The sequence below is a fragment of the Humulus lupulus genome, chromosome 2 (genome assembly GCF_963169125.1).
Source record: "Humulus lupulus chromosome 2, drHumLupu1.1, whole genome shotgun sequence".
Taxonomy (NCBI): domain Eukaryota; kingdom Viridiplantae; phylum Streptophyta; class Magnoliopsida; order Rosales; family Cannabaceae; genus Humulus; species Humulus lupulus.
Genome location: NC_084794.1, coordinates 17785374 through 17809699, shown reverse-complemented (window position 1 = coordinate 17809699; position 24326 = coordinate 17785374). Strand labels below are relative to the sequence as shown.

Genomic DNA, 24326 nt, shown 5'->3' with positions numbered 1-24326 from the left:
GCTGAAACCAAAATAAATGAATAATATCAGCATCAAGAACAAATATTCGTAACCATTGTTGTTCGTACATAAGACTTCATGGCTTCTATAATGTTTCAAATTTTTTTTTTTTTTGTGATAATATAGTAATGTGAGACGTATTAAATGGTCATTTGATGGAAACGGATAAACTCAAGAATTCGACATTTCTTAAGCAATTATAATTAATCATGTTAATTAACAAGGTCAGTCCACATGATTAGTTAGCCGGCCCCTGTTTGATTAGTACTATAGTAGTTTGCAAAACACATCAGCGTAACTTCTTAGGTTATCAAACTCATTAATCAAAGTTTTCTTGGACCAAGTTAAACATAAATTAACCTAATTAAACCAAACCAAAAATAAGAAGGAAAAAAAACAAAACACTAAAAGAAGGGAATTTCTCACATCTATAAGCATATATTTCCCAAAATTTCTTAAGTATAACATCCTCTGTCTGTAACATGATGAAAAAAAATTACTAATAACACTAGTGTGTATAAAAACAGACATTAATTTACCTTATTTGTAAACAAAATGAAATTAATCAAATGATCACTGTCGTTCTATGTCGTGTAGTGTAACATCTTCTTGGACACAATTGGGCTGGATTCTTCGCGATGATCTTTCCCTACTAAGCATTCTTCGGAAAGAAAACCTGCTTGAACTTCCATTATTGATCTTGGCGGAGTCCGATGACATAGACGTCGTACTCGTACCCTCCATGCACGACGACATAGAACCCAACCGCTCCAGAGGCGGAGCCGTCGGCGGAGAAGCAATAGAACTCAAAACAACACCCTCCCTCGGCTCCGGCTCCGGCCGCGGCTTCGGCTCTGCTTCGGTTCGGCAAATGGGACAGGTCGACTGCGAACTCAACCACTTGTCTATACACTCGGCGTGAAAAGTATGGTTACAGTTGGGAAGTAGCCTCGCCCTTTCTCCTTCCTCCAAGTTGCTCAGACAAACCGCGCACTCATTACTTCTGTCTTGGTCAAGATCAATACTGCCAGTACAGTTGAAAGTGAATACGGGCAAAGAGGCTATGACGGAGGGTTCGAGCCCAGTTTTCGGCGGCGGAGGCTCGGTGGCGGAACGGGCTTCAGCCACGGTCAACCCTAGTTGGTGCAACGCTTGGCGACGGCGGCGGGCTCGGCGGCGGAGGACGTAGCGAGCGTAGAGGTGAAGGAAGAGAACGAAGATGACTACGATAGAGAGAGAGATGATGGCGGTGAGCATGATCTTGCTGCTAAAGTCGTAGCCGCTCTTGTGGGGATGCCTATACCATGGTCTCTGGTCGTCGTCATCGTTTAGAACCCTCGGAATAGCTCTGCCGGAGGACGACATGGCTGGTGGTCGTCGTTTTTTTTGGGATTGGGAAATGGCACAGTGACGACCGACGGGGACAGCGTAACCGAGTTTTTGGTTCAAGGTGTTCTTATATGAGCCTAAGAGGTATATATTATGGGAATGACGTGTTTCGGTTTGGGACTATAGCTTTTAATTAGTCTTTTGAATAAAGTTAAAAAAAATGTTTGACAATTTTTGTTTTCTAGATTATTAACTTAAATAATGACGTTTTGTTAAGTAATAATTAGTGAGATTGTTGATTCAATATTAATGCAAAATAAGTGAGAACGTATTGAGTTTAGAGGAATTAGTTAGTTTCTTTCTTTTTCGCGTGTGTACGTACGACTAATTGTAATGGAAAAAACTTGGAGAAGAAACAAAACAACTAAACTAACAAGATATAGTACCTCATTATTTTCTAAAGGGTTGACTGTTGAATGTTGACTTTGCTTGTTTTTCTATTTATTTTTGGGGTAGACATAGACGGACTTAATTATATCATTTTTCAAATTTGGAGACCACGGCATTTGATTATATATATGATGTCTCAATTTCTCTGCTTTTTTTTTTCTTTCATTTTTCTGAATTGTTGAATTAATAGACCTTTCCTATACCTTAGAAATTTTATCTTGTCTAATTGTATTATATATTAGAAAATTTAAGTACAGAACTTCACTAAAATATTTTTAAAAAAATGTAAAACATGAGTGCTATGGAAAACTATTTTATACTCTTCCTTTCATATTCTATGATATGTGTACATTGTTTAATTATTTTATAATTTAAAAATATATAAACTATCAATAGGGGAGAGAAATGTTATGTTGTGTGTTGGATTGAGAAATACAAATAAGTGTTAGACAGTATATATTTTCTTTTTTAAAATATAAAAGAAAGTGAATTTAATATTTCTCAATATGAAATAAAAACCATGTAGATTTTGACTTGATTAGTAGTAACCCCATTTCAAATTTCCAAATCTCCCACGTTCAATATAAAAAATGAAATAAAATAAATCAAATTCTCTCAAAACTAAATTAAAAGTAAATGAAACTTTAAACTTTATCATATATTATAATGGTAACCGGTAACCGACGTTTATTTGTTTGCTTATTTTTATATTTTCATTTGTGCTGAATACAGATTTCAGTTTCGTTTTGAGATATGTTTTTCTTTTCCTTGTATTGAAAAGTCAAGACTTATATTTTATATACATTTTTTTTCTTGCTTGGAAAGCGAATATAATTAATACTCTTTACGCTATTATGTTTTAATTCACAAAAAAAAAAAAGTCACGGGTTGGAAAGGAAGAAAAAATGTGTATTCTGCAATTCAAAAGTGGATGAATATAATATAATCAACAATTATCATAAAATAATAATCACATGACATTGAGTTACCTACTCACCCGTTTATAAAATAATTATACATGTTTTATCGGTATATATATTATACTATATTTTCTTGACACTTTATTTTTTTAAGTATTCTTTTTCATATGTAATCGTAATTTTAATTATTACGCTGGTGACCTACCGATAATACTTGGACAAACATAAAAAGACTCAACTTAAATATGATTTGTTCTTTGATTATTAATTTCCTTACAGAAGGCATTGTTAACATCGGCGCCCACAATCTAAGAAAATTAGTACATAAATGATTTTTAGTATCGTTTTAGTGCGTCCCTTTGGGAAGATTTTGTAGTCTATTATGTTAATTTTGTTCTATTTTAAGCTTGATTTGGTTTATTTTTATATTTTGAAAGATTCGGAATGCTTTGGAACGAAAAATATGTCAAAATCGATAAAAAGATGAAAATCTAGCAAAAATGGTGATTGGAAGCAGGTAGCACTACCGCGCTAGGTGATTGGAAAGCAAAGATTTTTGCAGATTTATTTAATGAGGGGCAATTTGATCATTTCACTTGGAGAAATCATAGGGTCTTGTATTGAAATGTGATTTTCAACAATAAACCCTAATTATACAAAATTTGGACTAGGAGAAGATGATTGGAGACTATTAGAGAAACCTGGAACCAATTAGAGTTTTTCTTTTCCTCATCTTTTCTTTATTTTCTTTTCATCTTTAGTTTATGTTGATTGTAATTTCATAGATTTGAAAAGTATGAATATGAACTAAATATAGTTTTATGGTTTTTAACTGTGTCTCTTGCAACTCTTCTATGAATTAATGCAAAATTATGTTTTTGTTCTTCTCATTTGAGATCTTTTCAATTTATGCTTAATGCTTGTGATTTATTGGCCATTTTTTTTTTTTGATGAACCAGCAGCAATTCATTACTCCACAAACAAATTTACAACCTAAAAGCACATTTTTCCATTAAGGTCTGTATACAATCTATACAAGAAAGTATTAGAAACTAATTACAATAAGTCAAACCATGCCTTATCTACTTGAGCTACATGCCTAGGCATAACACAAGTTATTCTAGTTTTGATTTGCCATTTTGCTTCCTGGACTAACAACTTAGGAGACACAATGCTTGATTGCCAAAGTTTGTTGTTCCGAGCCTGCCATAAGTGATAAACCAGAGAGGCAACAGAGGCAGCTAAAACATTCTTCTGAAACTTGCTTCTTGGACCTTTCTATCCATCTAAGAAGGCCATGTAATGATTCTATCTGAGCTCTCCATCCCAGCCAATTCTTCAACTGTTGTAAGCAATCCTGAGAGAAAGAGCAACCGAAAAACAGATGGTCCACTGTTTCATCTGCTCCATTGCAGAGGATACAAGTTGAATCATCTGTTATGTTGAAACTACGAAGCCTTTCTCTGGTCTTAAGTCTATTTTGAATTGCAATCCAGAGCTTTGGGATATTAAGCCTGCACTAGACCTCTTTACTCCAATGGAAGCTCTCCTGTACCTGATTAAGCAACTTGTAACCAGAGGAAATTTGATAAGTATTTAATGTAAGTTGCACAAGATCCAGTAGCTGTTTGATTTCATCTTTAATGTTCACCATTTTCCTCCAGTACCAGCTGCTTTGAGGCGGGGCCTTGTAACCCCACCACTCCTCATGTTTTATATACACATTATGCACCCACTTAACCCATAGATTGTCTTTCTTTGTTGCAATTGACCAAACATTTTTAATCAAAGCTGCTCGGTTCCACTCTGAAATGCTCATAAATCCAATTCCTCCAGCCTTCTTAGGCTTACATAGCTTCTTCCAAGCCACACTTCCGGACCCAATCATATTGCTCTGCCCTTTCCAGAGAAAGCTTCTACAAATGCTTTGAATTTCAGATATAATCTTCTTAGGTAGAATCATGATTTGACTCCAGAAGGCATGAATAGACAGAAGCACAAAATTAATCAAAACTAATCTACCTGCAAAGGATAAGCTTCTGGAACTCCAGATCTTGATTCGGGTTGTCATCTTCTCAACCAATATTTTGCAATCAACGGCTGAGATTCTCTTGGCACAGATGGGTATACCAAGATACTTAAACGGAATATCATTTCTACTGAAACCTGACACATCAAGCACTCTTCTAATCTCCTCCTCACTCATTCCACTCCAGTAAATGGCTGTTTTTTTTTTTTTTATGTTTGGGTTCAAACCAGAGGAATTTGAGAACAACTTTAACCCATGCAACATTAAATAAATGCTCTTGAAGTCACCTTTGCAGAACAGCAACACATCATCAGCAAAGCTTAGATGATTAAGCTTTAAATCCCTGCACCTTTCATGAAACTGAAAATCATCCTTCTCCCCAACTTTCTGCATAATTCTACTCAAGTATTCCATCCCAAGAACAAAAAGTAAGGGAGACATTGGGTCCCCTTGTCTCAAGCCTCTCTTTGCTGCAAAGAATCCATGCATAGATCCATTAAACATTAGAGAATACCTAGGTGTAGTTACGCAATTCATTATGAGATTAATGAATTTAGCAGGGAATTGAAAGGCTTGTAACATCTCCTCTAAGAATCCCCATTCCATAGTATCATAAGCCTTTTGTAAATCCAGCTTTATCATGCAATTGGGTCTAATCGATTTCCTTCCATAATGCCTTATTAGATCCTGACAGATCATAATATTATGAGCGATGAATCTGCCTTTAATGAACCCCCCCTGATTTTGAGCCACAAGATCTGGAAGAATGACTTTAAGCCTACTGCAAATCAGCTTTGTAGCTACTTTGTATAAGACATTGCAGCAAGCTATGGGGCGATAATCACTTACAGTATTAGGACATTTGCACTTAGGAATAAGGGTAATAACTGTAGAGTTAAGCTCTTTTAGCAAGTGCCATGTATGTAGGAACGATGTTACAGCTTCAAATATCTCATTTCCAACTAACTCCCAATTGTCCTAAAAGAAATAGCTGCAATATCCATCAGGCCCTGGAGCTTTGATACCAGGAATGCTAAACACAGCATCTTTAATATCATCTTTAGAAAAATCGGCTAACAGCAGATCTGCCTGCTGTCTAGAAATCACAGGACCTTGAGCCATTATTGAGGCTTTAACTGGCTGTCTATTCTCCATTTGAGTGCCCAATAAAGACTGATAATAGGATAGAAATGCTTCAGTAACACCATCAGGATCCTCCACTCTATTCCCTTCTGCATTGATAATAGAATATATCCTGTTTTGACATCTTCTTTCCTTGATACTGGAGTGAAAAATAGCAGAATTTTCGTCACCTTCTTTTACCAAGGTAACCTTAGACTTTTGGGACAAGAATGAGCAGTAATCTTTATGCACCCCAGCATAATGCCTTCTAGCTTCCAACTCTTGATACTGTAGATCCACATTCAAAGGGTCTCTATGCAGCTTGTTCTGACAATCATTAAGCTTCTCTCTAGCTTGCAAATCTACCATATGAATCTCTGAAAAACCCAGCTTGTTCAGATCTTTAAAAATAGCCTTAAGGTCTTTAAGCTTAGTCACAACTTGGAACATTTTAGTCCCTTTAACAGTCTGATGCCACACCCTACTCACTTCTTGGTGGTATTGAGGATGGGAAGACCACATCCGAAAATACTTGAACGGCTTCTTACCACTAGGAATGTCAAAATGCACAGTTAAAACTGCTGGAGTGTGATCAAATATACCTTCATTAAGAAAAATAGCTTTAGCAGTTGTAAATCTATCCATCCACACTTGATTTGCCAGAACTCTATCAATCTTGGAGTAGATTCTATCTGATCCCTACTGCTTATTACTCCAAGTAAAGAAATTCCCACTGAATTTAACATCTTCCAGCTGACAGCAAGAGACACAATTCATGAAATCATTATTAGAGTTGTGTCTAACTCTATCCCCAATTCTTTCATCTCTGTTCAGGATATCATTAAAGTCCCCAAGCACAACCCAGAGATCTACTCTAGCCAAATCCTGTAAACTTTTCCACAAACTTTTCCTTCCCTCTTCATCATTAAAGCCATATACAAATGTAGTGAAAAATCTATGCTTATTATCCACAGTAGCAACAAACAAGTGAATAAGTTGATTTGAGCAGCTGAGTATACTTACATTGAATCTCAAAGGATTCCAAGCAACTATAATTATTCCTCCTTTGTGCCACGCACTGTTAGTTGTGAAGCACCAACCTGAGAACATATGTACATACAAGGCTCCAAGCTTCGGAGCCTTAACTCTCGTCTCAAGAAGACCAATTAAACCAGCTTTCTGATTGGCAATAAATTGCCTTACTGAATTTTGCTTATGCTGGCTATTGATCCCTCGGACACTCCAACATATAATCCTATCCATTGGAAAGAGGAGGCTCCCCCCCCCCCCCTCCTGTATTCTCCAATTCCTCCACAGTTAGCTATTGATCTTCTTGAGTTGTGGATTCATTCTGGATCTCCCCAGTCACAGCACTTGTTGAGGCATTAGGATCTGATTAAGCCTGGAAAGAGTTCATAGTGGAAGGACCAGCCATAGATTATTGGGCTTTGACCCTCCACCCTTTTGTAATAGCCTGAAACCCATCAACAGTAGTTTTAACTGCCTCTGTCTTTTTTTCCTTCTCTGGTTTCTTAATCTCTTCTTTAACTATCCATTGTTGCTTCCTGCCCCTTTCCTTCTGCAATCATTAGTAGCATGCCCCATACCCTTGCAATGACCACACATGATCGGTTTCCATTCATACGTACCTCCTACAGTGACATTAAATCCAAATTCATCCTCAAATTCGATACAACTTGGAAAATCCTGCTGAAGACAGACTTCAATAAGAACACGAGGATAACTAAGCTTATCTCTCTCTTTTGTAACCGCATCCACCATCAGTGGCTTCCCCACTTGGCCTAAAATCTTGAAAAGAGCCTTTTGACCCCAATATTTCAATTCTAGATCATCCAACTGAACCCAAATTGGAACTGTTCGAATATCTTCTTTCTTGAAATTAGTATTCGGATCCCAAGCTTTCATAATAACAGGCCTCTTATTGAAGAAGTTGTATCCCCCCGTGAGTATAGCATCTCTATCTTCAATACTATCAAATCTAATCAAGAAAATGTCATATGAAAGTATACCCACCTTATCCACTTTGTCTTTCCATATGAAAGTATTGGCCATTTATTACATGATATATATGAATTTGTTTCAAAATCTGAAATGTGAGATTCAAACATGCTATAATTGATTACACATAGATTTTGATATTGAATGAAAGTATCAATATGATTTATGTGGCTTATAAGTTCTTATGCCTAATACTTCCTATATGTTGAGTTTATCATAGAAATATAGAAAATTCACACATAGGTCGAATTTTATATATCTTAACACGAATATAAAATACTTTTGTAACTTGCTATCTCATTTAGAAGAAAATTTTATGAGAATATTGCATTAATGAAATAGAGAGTGGAAAGATGACGAGATTAAATTCCCAAATATTTTCATCCATTAATTAACTATCTTCATTGTTATTTGCTTAGAGTTTATAATTTTTAATTGTTTTTATTTCATAATTTTTATGTTTATGTTTTAGTTTTCTCTTGTCAAGAAATTTTCGTTAGCCAAATAGAGATTAGGAATTAAATATTGGTACTTAGTAATTCAGTCTTCGTGGGACGATACTCGTGCATGTGCACTATATTACTTGAAACGATTGTGTATACTTGCACATCATATTTTCACTATCAAGTTTTTGGCGCCGTTGCTAGGGATTGAAAATTATTAATATCAATTTAATTAATTTTTACTTTAATTTGGTTGTTTATCTTCTAACTTAGTTTGTGTCTGAATTTTCTAATCTCAGGAAGTTTTGGTATATGCGACATGGAAAGATGTTTGAGATCATACCAGTGAATCTTGAGATAGAAAGAACCTGCAGACAGAATAGAAAGAAGAAGAGGTTGGAGAGTACTATGGCTGAGAATCAAGGGAATCCAGCAAACAATGCTGCCAATAATGTTTATAGGGCAGCAGCTGCTGTTGAGATTCCAAATGTAGCAGAGGTTCCTGTGGAACAAGGACCAAGGACCTTAAGAGATTATGTACTTCCCACTGTCATGGGAGTGCATTCTTGCATCAGACCTCCAACAATTGTTGCCAACAATTTTTAGATTAAGCCAGCAATTCTGCAAATGGTCCAATCCATTGTTCAGTTTGGAGGCTTGCCTACATAGGACCCTAACATGCACATAGCTAATTTCTTGGAGCTTTGTGTGACTTTTAAGATGAATGGGGTGAGCGATGACGCAATAAGGTTGAGGTTGTTTCCATTTTCCCTAAGGGACCGTGCAAAGAGTTGGTTAATTTCTCTATAGCCTAACTCTATCACCACTCGGGAGGAGCTTGCTCAAAAGTTCCCTGCAAAGTTTTTTCCTCGAGCAAAAGGTACAAAGTTGAGAGAGGAAATTAATAATTTTTACTAGACGGAAGGTGTAACACCCTACTTCCTTAGAGCCGTTACTAAGTGAGTTTAAAATATGCCATTAACTCGTTAATCGAGGTTTTAAGTTAAAAGTGTGACTAAACTGAGATAAAACCCGTTAAAAGTCATTAAATATAAAATATTGGGTTATTCATTGAAATTGCATAAAGTTTTACAGTTGGGATTCTAAAATTCTGTTTAGAAAATATATTACAGATCAAAATGTACACGTGGTCGACTTAGGCAACAAAACAACTATTACAATACATTTTCCCAAAAATAACCCTAGCCGTGCGGCCAGGCAGGCCGAAGATGTACCTAGCTCCACGCTTTTCGTACTCATGGTTGATCGACCTTTCCCTTGCCCTAACCTGCACCATAGAGCACCCGTGAGTCGAAGCCCAACACGAAAACTCAACACAAAAAAAAATAACATATGCATATCTATCAACAACATATAACAAAACAACCAACAGGCTAAACATATAGCGGTCATGCCGTCCCAAGCGCTTTACTAGGCCCTGGGTTCGCAGTCTTCACCGAGAGGATGACTCCAGCATCCTAGGAGGGTCTCTCCCTAACGTCTTGCACTCTACGTGCTCGACGCCATTCCCGACCCTTTTTCGTATTCGGCTTCCTGCCGTTCTCGGCATTCGCCGTTCCCAGCCTTCGTCGTTCATTCACAAATATATACTACATAACATAATATCAACAAATATTTAAACATATACTAAACATAAACAATAGGGCTACGCCCTGCAATCCAATCAATAGGGCTAGGCCCTGCAATACAAACAATAGGGCCAGCCTTGCTCTACTGATACAATAGTTTTCTTACCTGTATCCCAAGCTTCTTGAGCACCGCAATCTCGAGCACAGTCCTCTAATCCAAGCATTGCTGTAAACCTAGTCACAAAGCATTCATAACAGCCATCCATCAAGTTCAAATTCAATAAATAACTTCGAAACATAATTCTAGCCTCCGGGACCTTGGATTCTACCAATCCAGGTGGTAAAATCCTTCCCGAGCCTTAACATTTGGGTTCCCGAGCTAAAAACCGTTAAACAGCCAATATTTTGAATTTGAGCCGCAGTCTAGCCCTTTAAGGGCCGCGGCACGCTCAAGTCAGAGGAAAAATGCCTCCCTGTTGAGGGACACGGGTTGCGGAGCTCCAATCCTTGGGCTGCGGCATGCCTGGCAGACAGAGGCTTCCAGCCTCTTCAATACACACGAGCCGCAGTGCCTGAAGAACAGGGTCGCGGCTCAAGCCTCCAAACCCATAAAATCACCATTTTCTTGCGTTTTCCTCGAGCCTAAGCCTCAATTTCCATACTTCAAACATCAATTAAACCCATAATTAAGGTTGGACTCCTTATTAACATACCCTAGACAATACAACAAGCCCATAAACAACCCCATATACCCAGAAAACATCCAAGATCATACTTTAATACCCATTCTCATGCAAGCTTATAACTCTAACAAAATTCAACTTGAAAACCAAGTTTAAGAGCTTACCTCTAATTTGAACTCGACCCTAAGCTATCTTTCCCAAGTCGTTAAGCTTCTAATCCACCAGTTCTTCAACCCAAATCCTTTAGGTTCTCCAAAATTCTCTAATTACTCAAAGCTTTCTAACACCAAGGGAAAAGATAGAGGGAACTGAAGGAGAGAGAGAGAGAGAGAGAGATGTTTATCCTTCTTTTTCTCTTTTTTTTTTCTAAGTCCCTCCAGAACCATGTATACCCCTTGCCAAAAGTCTAAATTACCCCTAAGCCTGTCCTTAACCCTCAAGTGCCACCAAGGGCAATTCTGTCATTCGCCGTGTCCCGCTAATTCCTCGAGTGTTCCTATAAATCCCCATTTAATCCTGACATTCCAAATAATTACTAAACTTTTACCCGTTACTCAATAAATTCCAAACACATATTATATTCCCAAAATACCCATAGGCTCCTCTCGAGCCGGGTATTTGACCCCGTTGTGACTTTCTAGCTAATCTGCTCCCAAGGACTATCTCGGGTCGCGCATCACAAATATATCACCACTCACTCGTGGTATCAATCACAATATACACAAATATTGCATTTATGCCCTCAACGGGCTAAAATTACAAATATGCCCCTAATAGCCAAATGGGGCCCACATGCATATTTAATTCACCTAAATATGCATTTCTAATCACATAATCATCAAATTCACATATTAACGTAATTAAATCAAGTATTGCCCTCCAAGCACGCTAATCAAGGCCCTAAGTCTTATTAGAAAATTTGGGACGCTACAACTATCCCCTCCTTACAGAAATTTCGTCCTCGAAATTACCTTAATAAATCGGGATACCGATCCCGCATATCTGTCTCAAGTTCCCAAGTCGCCTCTTCCACTTTGCTGTTCCTCCACAACAATTTTACTAAGGCGATGGTCTTGCTCTGTAAGACTTTATCTTTTCAGTCGAGAATCTGAACCAGCTTCTCTTCATACGATAAATCCTGATGCAGCTCCAAGTTCTCGTAACTCAGCACGTGCGTAGAATCTGATACATACTTTCAGAGCATGGATACATGAAACACATTATGAACCCTTAATAGAGCTGGAGGCATTGCCAATCTGTAAGTTACCTCTCCAACCTGTTCCAGAATCTTAAAGGGGCCAACAAACCTAGGGCTCAGCTTGCCCCGTACACCAAACCGTTTCACTCCTCTTAAGGGAAAAACTCTGAGAAATACATAGTCACCGATTTAAAACTCTATGCTCATGTGTCTCAAGTCTGAGTAACTTTTCTGGCGACTTTGGGAGGCAAGCATTCGAGCTCTAATCTTTTCAATCGCCCCATTGGTCCTCTGAACAACCTCAGGACCAAGATACCTTCTCTCAGCCGTCTCGTTCCAATGGATAGGTGATCTGCACTTTCTCCCATATAACATCTCATACGGAGCCACTATGATAGTCGCCGGATAACTGTTATTGTACGAAAACTCAATCAAAGGGAGATACTTACTCCAAGATCCCCCAAAATCCAGCACACAGGCTCGTAACATATCCTCCAGTATCTGAATCGTCCTCTCAGACTGTCCATCCGTCTGAGGATGATAAGCATTACTAAACCGCAACTGCGTGCCCATAGTCTTCTGTAGGCTCTCCCAAAACTTGGAGGTGAAGGTGGGATCCCTATCGAATACTATCGTCCTCGGAGCCCCATGAAGTCGTACAATTTTCTTCACATACAACTCAGCATACTGCTCCACAGTATAAGTTATCCTAACAGGCAAAAAATGGGCAGACTTGGTATACCTATCCACAATCACCCACATGGAATCATGTTGTCCCACAGTCTTCGACAATCTAACCACGAAGTCCATGGTGATATCCTCCCATTTCCACATTGGAATCCCTAGAGGCTGCAACAAGCCTGCTGGCCTCTGATGTTCAGCCTTTACCTGCTGACAAGACAAACACTTGGTCACATAATCTACCAAATCCCTCTTCAACCCCGGCCACCAATACAGAGTTCTCAAATATTGGTACATCTTCTTCGTAACCAGATGTAAAGAATAGGGAGTGGTATGAGACTCATCCAGAATCTCTCGCTGGATACCAGAATTCATCGAAACGCAAATTCGACCCTAGTACTTCAGTAGTCCCATCTCCGAAATAGAGAAGTCCTTAGCCACTTTGGCTAAGACACTCTCTTTGTGCCCTATCAACTGGGGATCCTCCCCTGGGCCTCCTTGATCCTCTCATGGAGTGTGGACTGAAGAGTGATGTTGGCTAACCGACTAACCACCAACTCTATACCTGCTCTAGTCATCTCTTCAACTAACTTATCGAATATCTGCCTCGAATTGAACAACTGTCCTGGGCCCTTCCGACTCAGCACGTGGGCCACTACATTGGCATTCCCTGGATGATACAGAATATCATAATCGTAATCCTTTACCAATTCTAGTCAACGTCTCTGGCGCATATTCAGATCCTTCTGAGTAAAGAAGTACTTCAAAATGGTCTGTGTATATTTCACACTTCTTGCCATATAAATAATGTCTCCAAACCTTAAGTGTAAATACCAGCGCTGCCAATTCTATGTCATGTGTAGGATATATGTGCTCATACTCATTCAGTTGTCTCGACGCGTAGGCTATTACCTTTCCAAACTGCATCAGTACACACCCTAAACCCTGTCTGGAAGCATCACAATAAACTACAAACTTCCCATTGTCTGACGGCAGACTCAATACTGGAGCGGTGATCAGTCGCCGCTTTAATTCCTTGAAACTTGTTTACCCAAAAATGGCCTCTAATGACGTGGAAAACTTTCCTTACGAGTGTCTGGCATGTGGTGATTCCACATGAAAAGATTCTGCTCAGCCATCGACCAGATGTTCCTTACACTATCAGATCTCGTGATTAATTACGACCAGTCTGGTCGCATGCTCTTAGTTATTTCCTTTAAGATACACAATCTTGTAATAATAACTTTGAGATATTTTCCTTTATTTATCTTGATATGCTATCATTAATTGTAATTTCGGCCCATTGGCTCATGTAACCCATCTGAACCTATAAATAGTGATGATATGACTCAGGGGGGGGGGGGGGGGTTGGAGTCTGAAAACCTTAGACATTTTTGGTATTCAAAGAGAAAAATAGAGTGTGATTATCCACCGTAATTGTAACCCTCTCAAAGCCTGTGAAACTCAAGAACCCTAGTTCTTTGATCACGGTTTCGAGGTTCAATATCAATAAGAACACTAAGTGGACGTAGGTTATTACCATTCATTGGGGCTGAACCACTATAAATCACCTATGTCATTTCTTTACATTTGATTCCATTCTTGACTATCATCTCAGTGCTTGTCGTAATTCTGACTCCGTGTCGTTGGATAAATCAAGGGTCAACATTCTGATGCTTTCATTGAGAGCTTGATCAAGAAGTTTTAAGAAAGATCAAATGGCAAAGACATCCAAGAAAGCTGGACAGACCGTTGGCGTTGCACCATCTCAACCTCTTCTTCCAAATGTGGATGAGAATGAACCACATTTTGAATTCGAAGAGGAGGAATTAGATTTGGAGACACTGAGGGAAACACTGGGGGTGTTGTAGGACGAGTTAGCCAATCTGAAGGCTAATCAGGAGAATGCATCGAAAACTTTGGTGCTGCAGCAAAGGAAGATCGAGCGTCAGCACCAGGAGCTGAATGAGCGGCAAGCGAACATGGACCGTCGGCAGAGCGATGCCACGTCTGCTCTTGAAGTAGCCATTCAATTTCCTCGAGGACAGGTTGCGCCGACCTCTCAACCAGATCAGCCACAGAGTGCGTCACCTCAGCGTGCTCCCAATCCAAGTCCTCCGCTCCAGCTAGCAAGCCCTTAAAAGCCGGAGCAGCCACCTCTGGCTCAGGATGGTGTCCCAATTCGGGATCTTGAGCAGCAGCCTCCATCTCAAGCTGGTCGAGGCAATCCCCGGCGCCAGAGGTAGAATAGGGCCGGGCAGCCGCCCCGCAGTCCTAGCCGCCCAGGGGACGAAGAGCCAAATCCACCAAGCAGGGGGCAGCGTCCTTCTGCAAACATGAGGCACAACGAGTCAGGCTCTTCGGTTAGAGGCCTCCCATGGCATAATAATGAACGAGGACCCCACGACTAGCTCAGGCCTCCCCCTGACGCTCGGGAGACGCCAACTCGGGGACGAAATAGCGTGAACAGCCAATTGCACCATAGTCGGCCACAGTTTAGAGACGGGCATGACTATAATGAGGCCAATTCTGGAGATAGAAACCCCCCTCCTAGAGAAAATAAGCCGATGAGCCATAATGCTGGGGGCAACCCCGACAAAATAACGTCTTTGATCAGCTAGGAGTTAGCAAGCAGAGGCGCAGGGATGATGATTTGAAGGACGTGCTCAACGACCATCGCAAAAGGCACAATGAGTACGCTCCTCCAGCACCAGCTACCCCAGCAATCCCTGACGCGGTTCAGGCACAAATTGATGCTTTGAACCCGGCAATACAGCAGCTGGTAGGGAGTCAACCATCCCACATAGAGTACGACCGGAGGAGAGGCACTCCATTTGTGCAAAGGATTGCGATGTCAGAAACCCCCAGTAAATTCAAAATGCCAATACTGCCAAACTTTGATGGGTACGGAGACCTTGTATCTCATGTCAACAAATTTGAGATACAAATGGATATTCAGAAGGTGTCGGACGATGTCCACTACAGGATCTTCCTCGCCACACTATCTGATACTGCCCAAGAGTGGTTCTTTAAATTCCCTCCTGCTAGTATAGTATCCTGAGATATTTGAAGGAATTTTAAAGGCAATTTTATTCGGGTCGCGTACACCCCACTGAGGCCAACCAGCTGGTCGAGATATGCCAAAAGGAGGGAGAGCCCTTAAAGGAGTATGTCCAGTGCTTTATGCGAGCAGCAGCTGGAGCCAAAACAATGGGCGATGAAGGAAAGATGATGGCCCTAACTGCCGGGGTCAGACGCCATTCTCCCCTCTGGAACAGCCTAAGGAAGAACGAGGTAAGGGGTACCCAAGATTTTTTGGATCAAGCTAATCGATACATCAAGCTTGAAGACGTAATCGCCAACGAGGGTAAATCGCCTACGAAAGACAAGGGACCGAAGGAAGAACCCGCTAAAGCCGCCAATGGGTCGGATAAACCCAACGACAACGGCAAGGGCAACGGGAATGGAAATGGCAGAAATGGTCGAAAAAGGGCAGGCAATGAGCCGTCAACATCTGAGAATAAATGCCCCAAAGGAAATATATACAAGCCGAGATTCACCAACTATACAGCCCTTGTCGAAAGTCGAGCAGAGGTCTACAAGGCGACCAGCTCTAATGTTCCTTATAAGCGACCCACACCTATAAGGAAGTATATATCCAAGAGAGGCACACAAAATTCTATCATTTTCACAACGACCTCCCCACGACACCAATGAGTGCAACCAGTTGAAGGACGAAATTGAGTTCCTGATCAGGCAGGGACATCTAAGAAGATATGTGCGAGCTGCAGGAAGGTCTCAGCGAGAGGGTCAAGGTGACAACGAGCAAGTGCCTGCACGCCAACTCTCGCCTCCTTTACAGCCAGCTTCTGTGGCAGGCACATTACTCACCATCTTGGGTGGCCCACACCTTGCAGGGGACAGTGGGAAGGCAAGGGAGCGATATGCTTGAAACCTACGCCACGACCAGGACATTAAGATGATGAGTGTGGAGAATCAAGCACCAAAGAAGGCTCGAACAGAGGAGGAATTGATAACCTTCTCTGAAGATGATGCCCAGCACGTACGATTCCCACACTCTGATCCGCTGGTCGTTGACGTTCAAATCACCAACATGATGGTTAAAAAGGTGTTGGTTGACACAGAAAGCTCAGTCAACATCTTATACAAGTCTTCACTGGAAAGAATGAAATTGTCCATCAAGGACCTGGAGTCGTGCAACCAAACTATTTATGGTTTTTCTGGCGAAGGGCTCGCCCCAACTGGGTCGATTAGGCTCCCAGTTATAGCAGGAACTGCACCTGCAAACAGGACATAGTAGTCGATTGTCCTTCGACATATAATGTTGTAATTGGGAGGTCAATTATGGTCGACTTGCGAGCCGTTACCTCGATATGGCACCTGGCCATGAAATTCCCAACCGACGCAGGGATAGGATGCGTGTTGGGAAATCAGTGGGAAGCAAGGGAGTGCTACAACGCCTCGGTATCTAAAGCAAAGAAAGGTGTATCGAGGGAAGTTGCTGGAAAAGAGTCGCAAATGGCTATGGATGTACAAGCCCAATCAGGTCATGATGTCACCAAATAGGGTGTTGCCCAAAGTGAGGACAGAGATTTAGATCCTCGCTTTGGGGATTTTGATGAATAAATAGGACCCATCAAGGACCTTCAAGAGGTCCAACTCGATGAAGAAAATCTGACTAGGGTTGTGAAAGTTGGTAAAAACTTAGAGACAACAATGAAGGAAGCACTGGTGGAATTTATGAGGAAAAACTAGGAAGTCTTTGCCTAGTCGCACAAAGACATGGTTGGAATAGACCCTGCAATCATTAACCATGTCCTGAACATAGACAAGAGTTTTCCACCAGTACAGCAGAAAATGAGGCTACTCGACAAAGATAGATCAAAGGCTCTAAAGGAAGAAGTCGAGAAGCTGAAGGAGAATGGATTTATCAGGGTAGCGTTTTATCCATCATGGGTCTCTAATCCCGTGCTTTTTTCAAAGCCGAATGGCAAGTGGCGAACATGCGTGGATTTCATAGACCTTAATAAAGCCTTCCCTAAAGATTGTTTCCCACTCCCTAGAATCGACCAATAGGTCGATGCCACTGTAGGGCACGAGATTCTCTCATTCATGGATGCATACTCTAGATATAATTAGATCAGTATGCATCCATCTGATGAGGATCACACTAGATTTCAGACTGATACAAGGCTTTACTATTACAAAGTAATGCCCTTCGGTTTGAAAAATGCTGGTGCGACTTACCAGCGGCTAGTCAACCACATGTTTAAGGAGCTGATCGGCACAAACATGGAAGTATATGTCGATAACATGCTGGTTAAGTCAAAGAAGGCAGAAGGGCATATAGGGGACTTGCAAGAATGCTTCAATGTCTTGAACAAATATCAAATGAAGCTAAATCCCCTCAAGTGCTCCTTCGGAGTAGGATCAGGGACGTTCTTGGGATTTATAGTAAACTCGCGAGGAATTGAGGCCAATCCCGAGAAGATCAAAGCCCTGGTCGATATGAAATCGCCTGCAAAGATCATGGATGTTCAAAGCTTGACCGGAAGAATTGCTGCTCTCAGTAGATTTCTTTCCAAATCGACAGACAAATGCGTCCCATTTTTTAATCTACTTAGAGGCAACACGAAATTTGAATGGACGGAGGAGTGTGAACAAGCTTTTCAAGCCTTAAAGACTCACATGTCGCAACCTCCAATTCTATCAAAGCCGGTTGATAAATAAACGTTATTCATCTACTTGGCGATCATTGAATACGCTGCTAGTGTTGTCCTAGTAAGAGAAGAGGAAGGCATTAAAAAGGTTGTTTATTATGTAAGGAAGAGGCTAATTGGAGCGGAGCTGCAATATCCACCTATTGAAAAATTAGCCCATTGCTTAATCTTAGCCTCCAGGAAGCTGCAGCCCTACTTCCAAGCTCACCCAATCACAATTTTGACCGACCAACCTCTACGACAAGTTTTGCAGAAGCCAGAAGCCACAGGTAGATTATTGAAATGGGTGGTCGAACTTGGGCAGTTTGATATCTCTTACTTGCCACGAGCAGCGATCAAAGGGCAAGCCCTGGCAGACTTTGTCGCAGAACTCACTGGGCATCCAGATAGCGAGCAGCTAGAAGCAATTGAAGAGCCTGAGCCTCAAACCCAAACTCCCTCATGGAAGTTGTACACGGGCGGCTCTTCTAATGAACATCATGTAGGAGCAGGAGTGATTTTGATAACGCCTGAGGGGTATCGATTTCACTGTGCAATCAGGTTTGACTTCACTGCTTCTAACAACGAAGCCGAGTATGAAGCACTGCTTGCTGGATTACGGTTAGCCAGGAGCATGCACATAAAGTTACTTAACATCTACAGTGACTCTCAGTTAGTAGTCAATCAGATCATTGGAGAGTACCAGGCCCGAGGCTTAAAAATGGTCGCTTACTTGAATAAAGCGAAGGATCTATTGGCGCAATTTCATAAGTACACCCTCCAGCAGGTACCTCATGACCAGAATTAAAACGCTGATGCTTTGGCCAAACTGGCAAGTGCCAAGGATGCTGACACTCTGAACATAGTGTCAGTTGAGCGACTATCGACACCAAGCATCCAAGCAGAGGAGACCTCTTTGGTGATCCAAGCGGTAGATACATGGATGACACCTTACATAGAGTATTTGATGCAAGGCATGTTACCGACAGACAGAAACAAAGCTAGGACCCTTCAGCGGCAGGCTGCTAGGTATATCCTGGTCAATGGAATCTTGTACCGAAGGGGATACTCAATACCACTCCTTAGATGTATTTCGAAAGAGAAGACCAAATAATTGATGAAAGAGGTCCACGAAGGCTTTTGTGGGGACCATGCTGGAGGGCGGAGCTTATCAAAAAAGATCTTAAGGCAAGGATACTTCTGACCAACAATGAATGAAGACTCAATGGAATTCGTTCGGAGGTGTGACAAATGCCAAAGGTTCTCAAAAATTCCACGAGCAGCCCCTAACGAGCTAAAACAGATGCAAAGTTCGTGGCCATTCACAGTCTGGGGTATAGATTTAATTGGATTTCTGCCCACAGGAAAGGGCGGCGTCAAGTACGCCGTAGTGGCTGTCAATTACTTCACTAAATGGGCCAAAGCTAAGCCACTTGAACCATAATGACCAAGAAAGTGCTGGATTTCATGGTCAAAACATCGTGTGTCGCTATGGATTGCCAAGAAAGATTGTCTCAGACAACGGCACCCAGTTTGATAGTGATTTGTTCACAGATTTTTGCGAGTGACATGGAATTATCAAGAGCTTTTCTTCAGTCGCTCATCCTCAAGCAAACGGACAAGTCAAAGAAGTCAATAAAACGCTAAAGGATACTCTGACGAAAAGACTTGAGGAAGCGAAGGGGGCATGGCCAGAGTAATTACCTGAAGTCCTGTGGTCGTACAGAACTTCCCATCGAATAGCAACAGGCCATACCCCATTTTCCTTAGCTTATGGATATGAGGCTATGTTGCATGTTGAGTTAGATCCGCCATCGCATCGAAGAATAACGTACGATCAAGGCTCTAATAGCTAGCTATTGATGGAATCTCTTGATTTGGTTGATGAAAAGTGAGAGCAAGCCCAGCTCCGAGTAGCTGCTTACCAGCAAAAGGTCGCCTGGTATTTAAATTCTAAAGTACGCAATAGGAAGTTCAATGTCGGAGACCTAGTACTTAGAAGGTTTTTTCTCAGCACCCGCGATCCGGCCGCTGGAGTACTCAGACCTAATTGGGAAGGACCGTACCAAATTGGAAGTCCTTCAACCAGGCACCTATAAACTTGCTCGCTTAAATGGAGATCTCATTCCTTGCTATCGGAATGGAGAACACCTACGCAAGTACTATCAATAAATAATTCTTCCTAAAGAATTGGCTTGTATTAATTTTACTTTTTACAAGTTATGAAAAATGGTTGGTCATTTTACGTGACTGATCGCTTATAAGTGTAAGATCTTGTTGATCACTCGTACAAACACGATTTGTCCATTTATTACGAGAAATAAAAGGGATTGTGCGTAGCCAGTCATTCTTGCCAACTATTGTATTTATTACAAGTATTTTCTCATTACGTGTGTTATTTTGCTATATTTTTATTTTAAATTCTTTGCTACGAGTAGTAATGTTCGAACAGGTCCTAGTCAAGGCAAGTGACCAAGGACCTAAAGCTCCTCAATCACTTGGGGGGCAGATAAGGTATCTAGTAAAGCAAAGCATATCGAAAGGTATGTAAACACATGAGCAAAATAAGTGAAAGCATGCTAGGGTAATTAGAGTATTTTTCAAAATTTTGTTATTTTGTTAAATCAAGCCAAAGTACTATGCTAAGTTCGGTCATACGAACAGGTGTTATAATAAAATGCATGTATTATAATACCAAAATAAATTCCTTTACACCGTGAGCAGTCGCTGCTCGGATGTAATTGTATGTTATAAGAAAAAAAGCTGCCCTTGCAACAATAAAAGTTAAACATCGTCTTTACATCACGACTCGCAGGTCGTGTATCTAAGAGATAAAGAAAGAATAATAAAAAGTCTACGAGGCTGAAGGATCTTGAGGAGTGTTCTGGTCGACAGTAGTGACAGCTTCATTGTCTGCGCCGTCAATCCCCGTTGCTAAGGAAATTTCTGGGGAAGTAGGAATTTTGGATCTTTCTTCTTCCTTCAGGCGAACGATGCATCGGGTTAGTTGAGTTCGTCTCAAGCGCTCAGACAGATAGCTGAAGTCGGCCTTTTGATTATGCTTCCAAAACTAGTAGAAGCAAAGGTGGTTGGCTTCCCTATACTTCTCCAAGTTTTTGGCATTAGTCTCTTCGAGCTCCTTAACACGTCCCTCCAACTCCTCTGTCTCCTTTCTACTCGCAATCAGATCGAGCCCAAGCTGTTTGACTTCTTGGAAGTTGAGTTTGGCACTATACCTGAATTTTTCTTTATCTTCATTAGATCTGTTCAGGGCAGCCCGACACTCCAACAACTCTTCGGTCAGCTGGGATTTCTGCTCGCGCAATTCATCGTTCTGGTTGGTCAGTTCTGCATTTTTCTCGAGCAAGTCAGAATTCTTCCCCTCAAGCACCTTCACTGCCTCAGTATGCCTGATGTCAAAGTCTTTGGTCTGGGTGACCAAAGTACCCGTGCGGCGCCAACCAGCAGTGATAGTCAGAAATCCCTGCGATCAGATAATAGAAATAAGATGATGGCAGAAATTAACAGAGTAAAATGACTCAATAGCAGAAAACAACTTACACTGGCTATCTCATTCAGCCCTTGGTTTATTATTTGGTAGGCTTCCATGGAGCTGGTGCCGACGATGGGCTTTTGACTGTGTTTGTGCTCGGAGAGTTTGTATATTCTCTCCTTGGCTGAATTAACCACGGTGCTGGCCAGAGTGTCTTCGGGTTGAGTGTGGTGTGGCTAGTCGGTAGGCGCTGGAGGAGCAGAGTGCTGGTCGACCGGTGTAGTTGAAGACGACTAATCGAGTGAAGAAGGAGGTGCATTGTTTCCTTTGTTGTAGGTGGCATGGTTTCCTTCGAAATAGCATCTGCTGAAGGACCCTCAGTCTGGGCCTTCTTTGAAGCAGTTTTGTTGCTTTTTCTGTGAACCCTCTTGCTGTCTTTCTTCCTGCTCGAGGGAGTAGTAGCAGTGGTGTAATGATTGAACACGTCTCCAGACGACATATCAACATGTAAGGAAACATTGCGAGCAGTGAGACAATATGTATAGATGGAGCTAAAAAGGAAAGCAAGGAAATTATAAGTAAAGTACTCGCGCTATAACTACTAGTCACTATATTACTTACTGAACTACTGCTACCCTCACTTACTGCCTAGAAGAAATCTGAATCTAAGTTTGGAGTATACTTAAAGTTTCCATCCCTGTCAAATAAGTGACAAAGAATTGGCAAACTATCTAACAATGAGAAGACAGTACCGTTCTCATCTGAAGACTCATCGATGGGTGCAGGGGGTTCAGAAGCTTTCCTTTTTCCCTTTCCCGTAGGGGGGGAGCAACTGCTCGCGGGGTGGTTAAGGGTTCCTTGATTGTCACTCTAATCATCCTCCTCCTTTGAGGTTGCGACACATCTGTGTGCTGCTCGGAAATCTCCTTGCCGGTAGCACTCCCGCCATTGACTCCTTCACATCCTAGTGAAGTGCCAGAAGTTCGACCAGTCTCAGGTTAGCTTCGGTGACCAGCTGCTTGATGCTCTTCTCTACGTCAGTCATGCTGGCCAAGAGTGCTGCTCGGACTTCCATTTCTGGAGTGGGAGCCAGTCGCAGCCATGGACTTGAAATATGCTAAATCTCTAAGGGGAATGCAAGTAAAATACAAGGAAAATAAACGACTAGGAGAGCAAAGATATTACCTCCTTGAGTAAAGGCCAGGTTGTTGGCGACCATGTAGGTAGTAAAAAAGTATTCCAGATGGTACTTCCCCACATGGGATTTGAAGGTGGTATCACTCAAGAAAGTGCGGGTCGTTTCCTGGTGGCAAGGATGAAAAAACCTCGTATTTTCTTAGTTGGGGTTGGATTTGAGGTCGAACAGCTAGTTGACCTCGTGCGTCGTAGGAACAGACCACTTCTTATGACTGTAAAGGATATAGAGTGCGGGGAGCATTCTATACCCATTTAGGGTTATTTGGAAAGGAGCGACCCCAAAATAGCTGGCAACTCCTTGGAAGAAAGGATGGAGAGGCAAGATCGCTCCTCCCTCAATATGATACCTCGACCAGGCGCTGAAGGTGCCTCCAGGCAGGTTTGCCCGTTGGTCTCTGGTCGGTTGAACTAAGGTTACCCCAGGAAGTTTGTACTTCCTCAGATAGTTGGTTATCATCCTAACCAAGATTTGGCTAGGGGGAGCAATGTACCATTCGACATCTGATCGAATGACATTTCAAAGTTGGGCTTGATTTTGGATTTCTGGATTAGGGGTATTTTCATCTCGACCACTGGTCGAAGGAATTTTAGCCCGAGGAGCAAGCTGATTTGAAGGAGGAGTGGATGGTTTCTTTTTCTGGGCTTTGGACTTTACTCGACCCATGTGTTGAGGTGGGGTCGATGGATTGTTTGGGGTGATACAAGAGAAATGGATCTCCGGAATTAGCTGTGACGGTTGTTCCTCATCCTCGAGCAGATGGGCCAGCAGATCGTCGTCGATTGGCCTCTCACCTCCCCACGGATCTTGCATGAAAATCTGCAAACAGAGAAGGGGAGATGAGAATCTATGGCCTAAAACTTGTGTTTAAAAGTTGGAATAACGTTGCTCGTGTATAAAAGTTAAGCTTTTATATGACCAGCAGCATTCTGAAAAAAAAAACACTGCATTTTAAGCGAACAGTTTGGAAAATGGATTAAAAAGCAGAAGTGAAAAGTTTTCTAGGAAAACCTTTTCGACTCTGAAAGGGCTGGAAAATCCAAGTTTTTCTACAAGCTTAGAAATCGAATTTTTACTTCGATCTCACACCCTAAAGTTATAATCTCAACTACCAAACTCATTCTTAACCCCTATAAAGCATTATTTCACTACCCTATCAAACACAGATCAGTGTAATTGTCTACCCTGAAGCAATTTTGTTTTCAAGAACAATCGAGAATGCTCAAAAACTTAGAATACAAAACGAAGATGAAACAGGTGTTGCATGGCATCTCAAATAACTGAAAGGTTCGGAAAACTTACTTGAATAAAAATTGGAGTACGAACACATGCGTCTTGAACGACTGAGCAGAAGTACCTTGGATCAGCGATGAAAGTTTTTGGGTGTGTTTGGCTCTGTTCTTCAGCGTTCTTGAGGAGAAAGTAAAAAGAAAAGGTAAAAAATGATCTTGGGGG

The 24326-nt window shown here is 41.4% G+C and overlaps 1 protein-coding gene across 1 annotated transcript; it reads right to left on the bottom strand.

Moving 5' to 3' along the window:
* Positions 1 to 410: 410 nt before the first annotated feature.
* On the bottom strand, positions 411 to 1458 carry LOC133817400 (E3 ubiquitin-protein ligase ATL41-like). Its single transcript, XM_062249910.1, has one exon. It carries the CDS (start codon positions 1363 to 1365, stop codon positions 574 to 576), a length of 792 nt encoding a protein of 263 aa, XP_062105894.1. The 5' UTR covers positions 1366 to 1458; the 3' UTR covers positions 411 to 573.
* Between the last annotated feature and the right edge of the window lie 22868 nt (positions 1459 to 24326).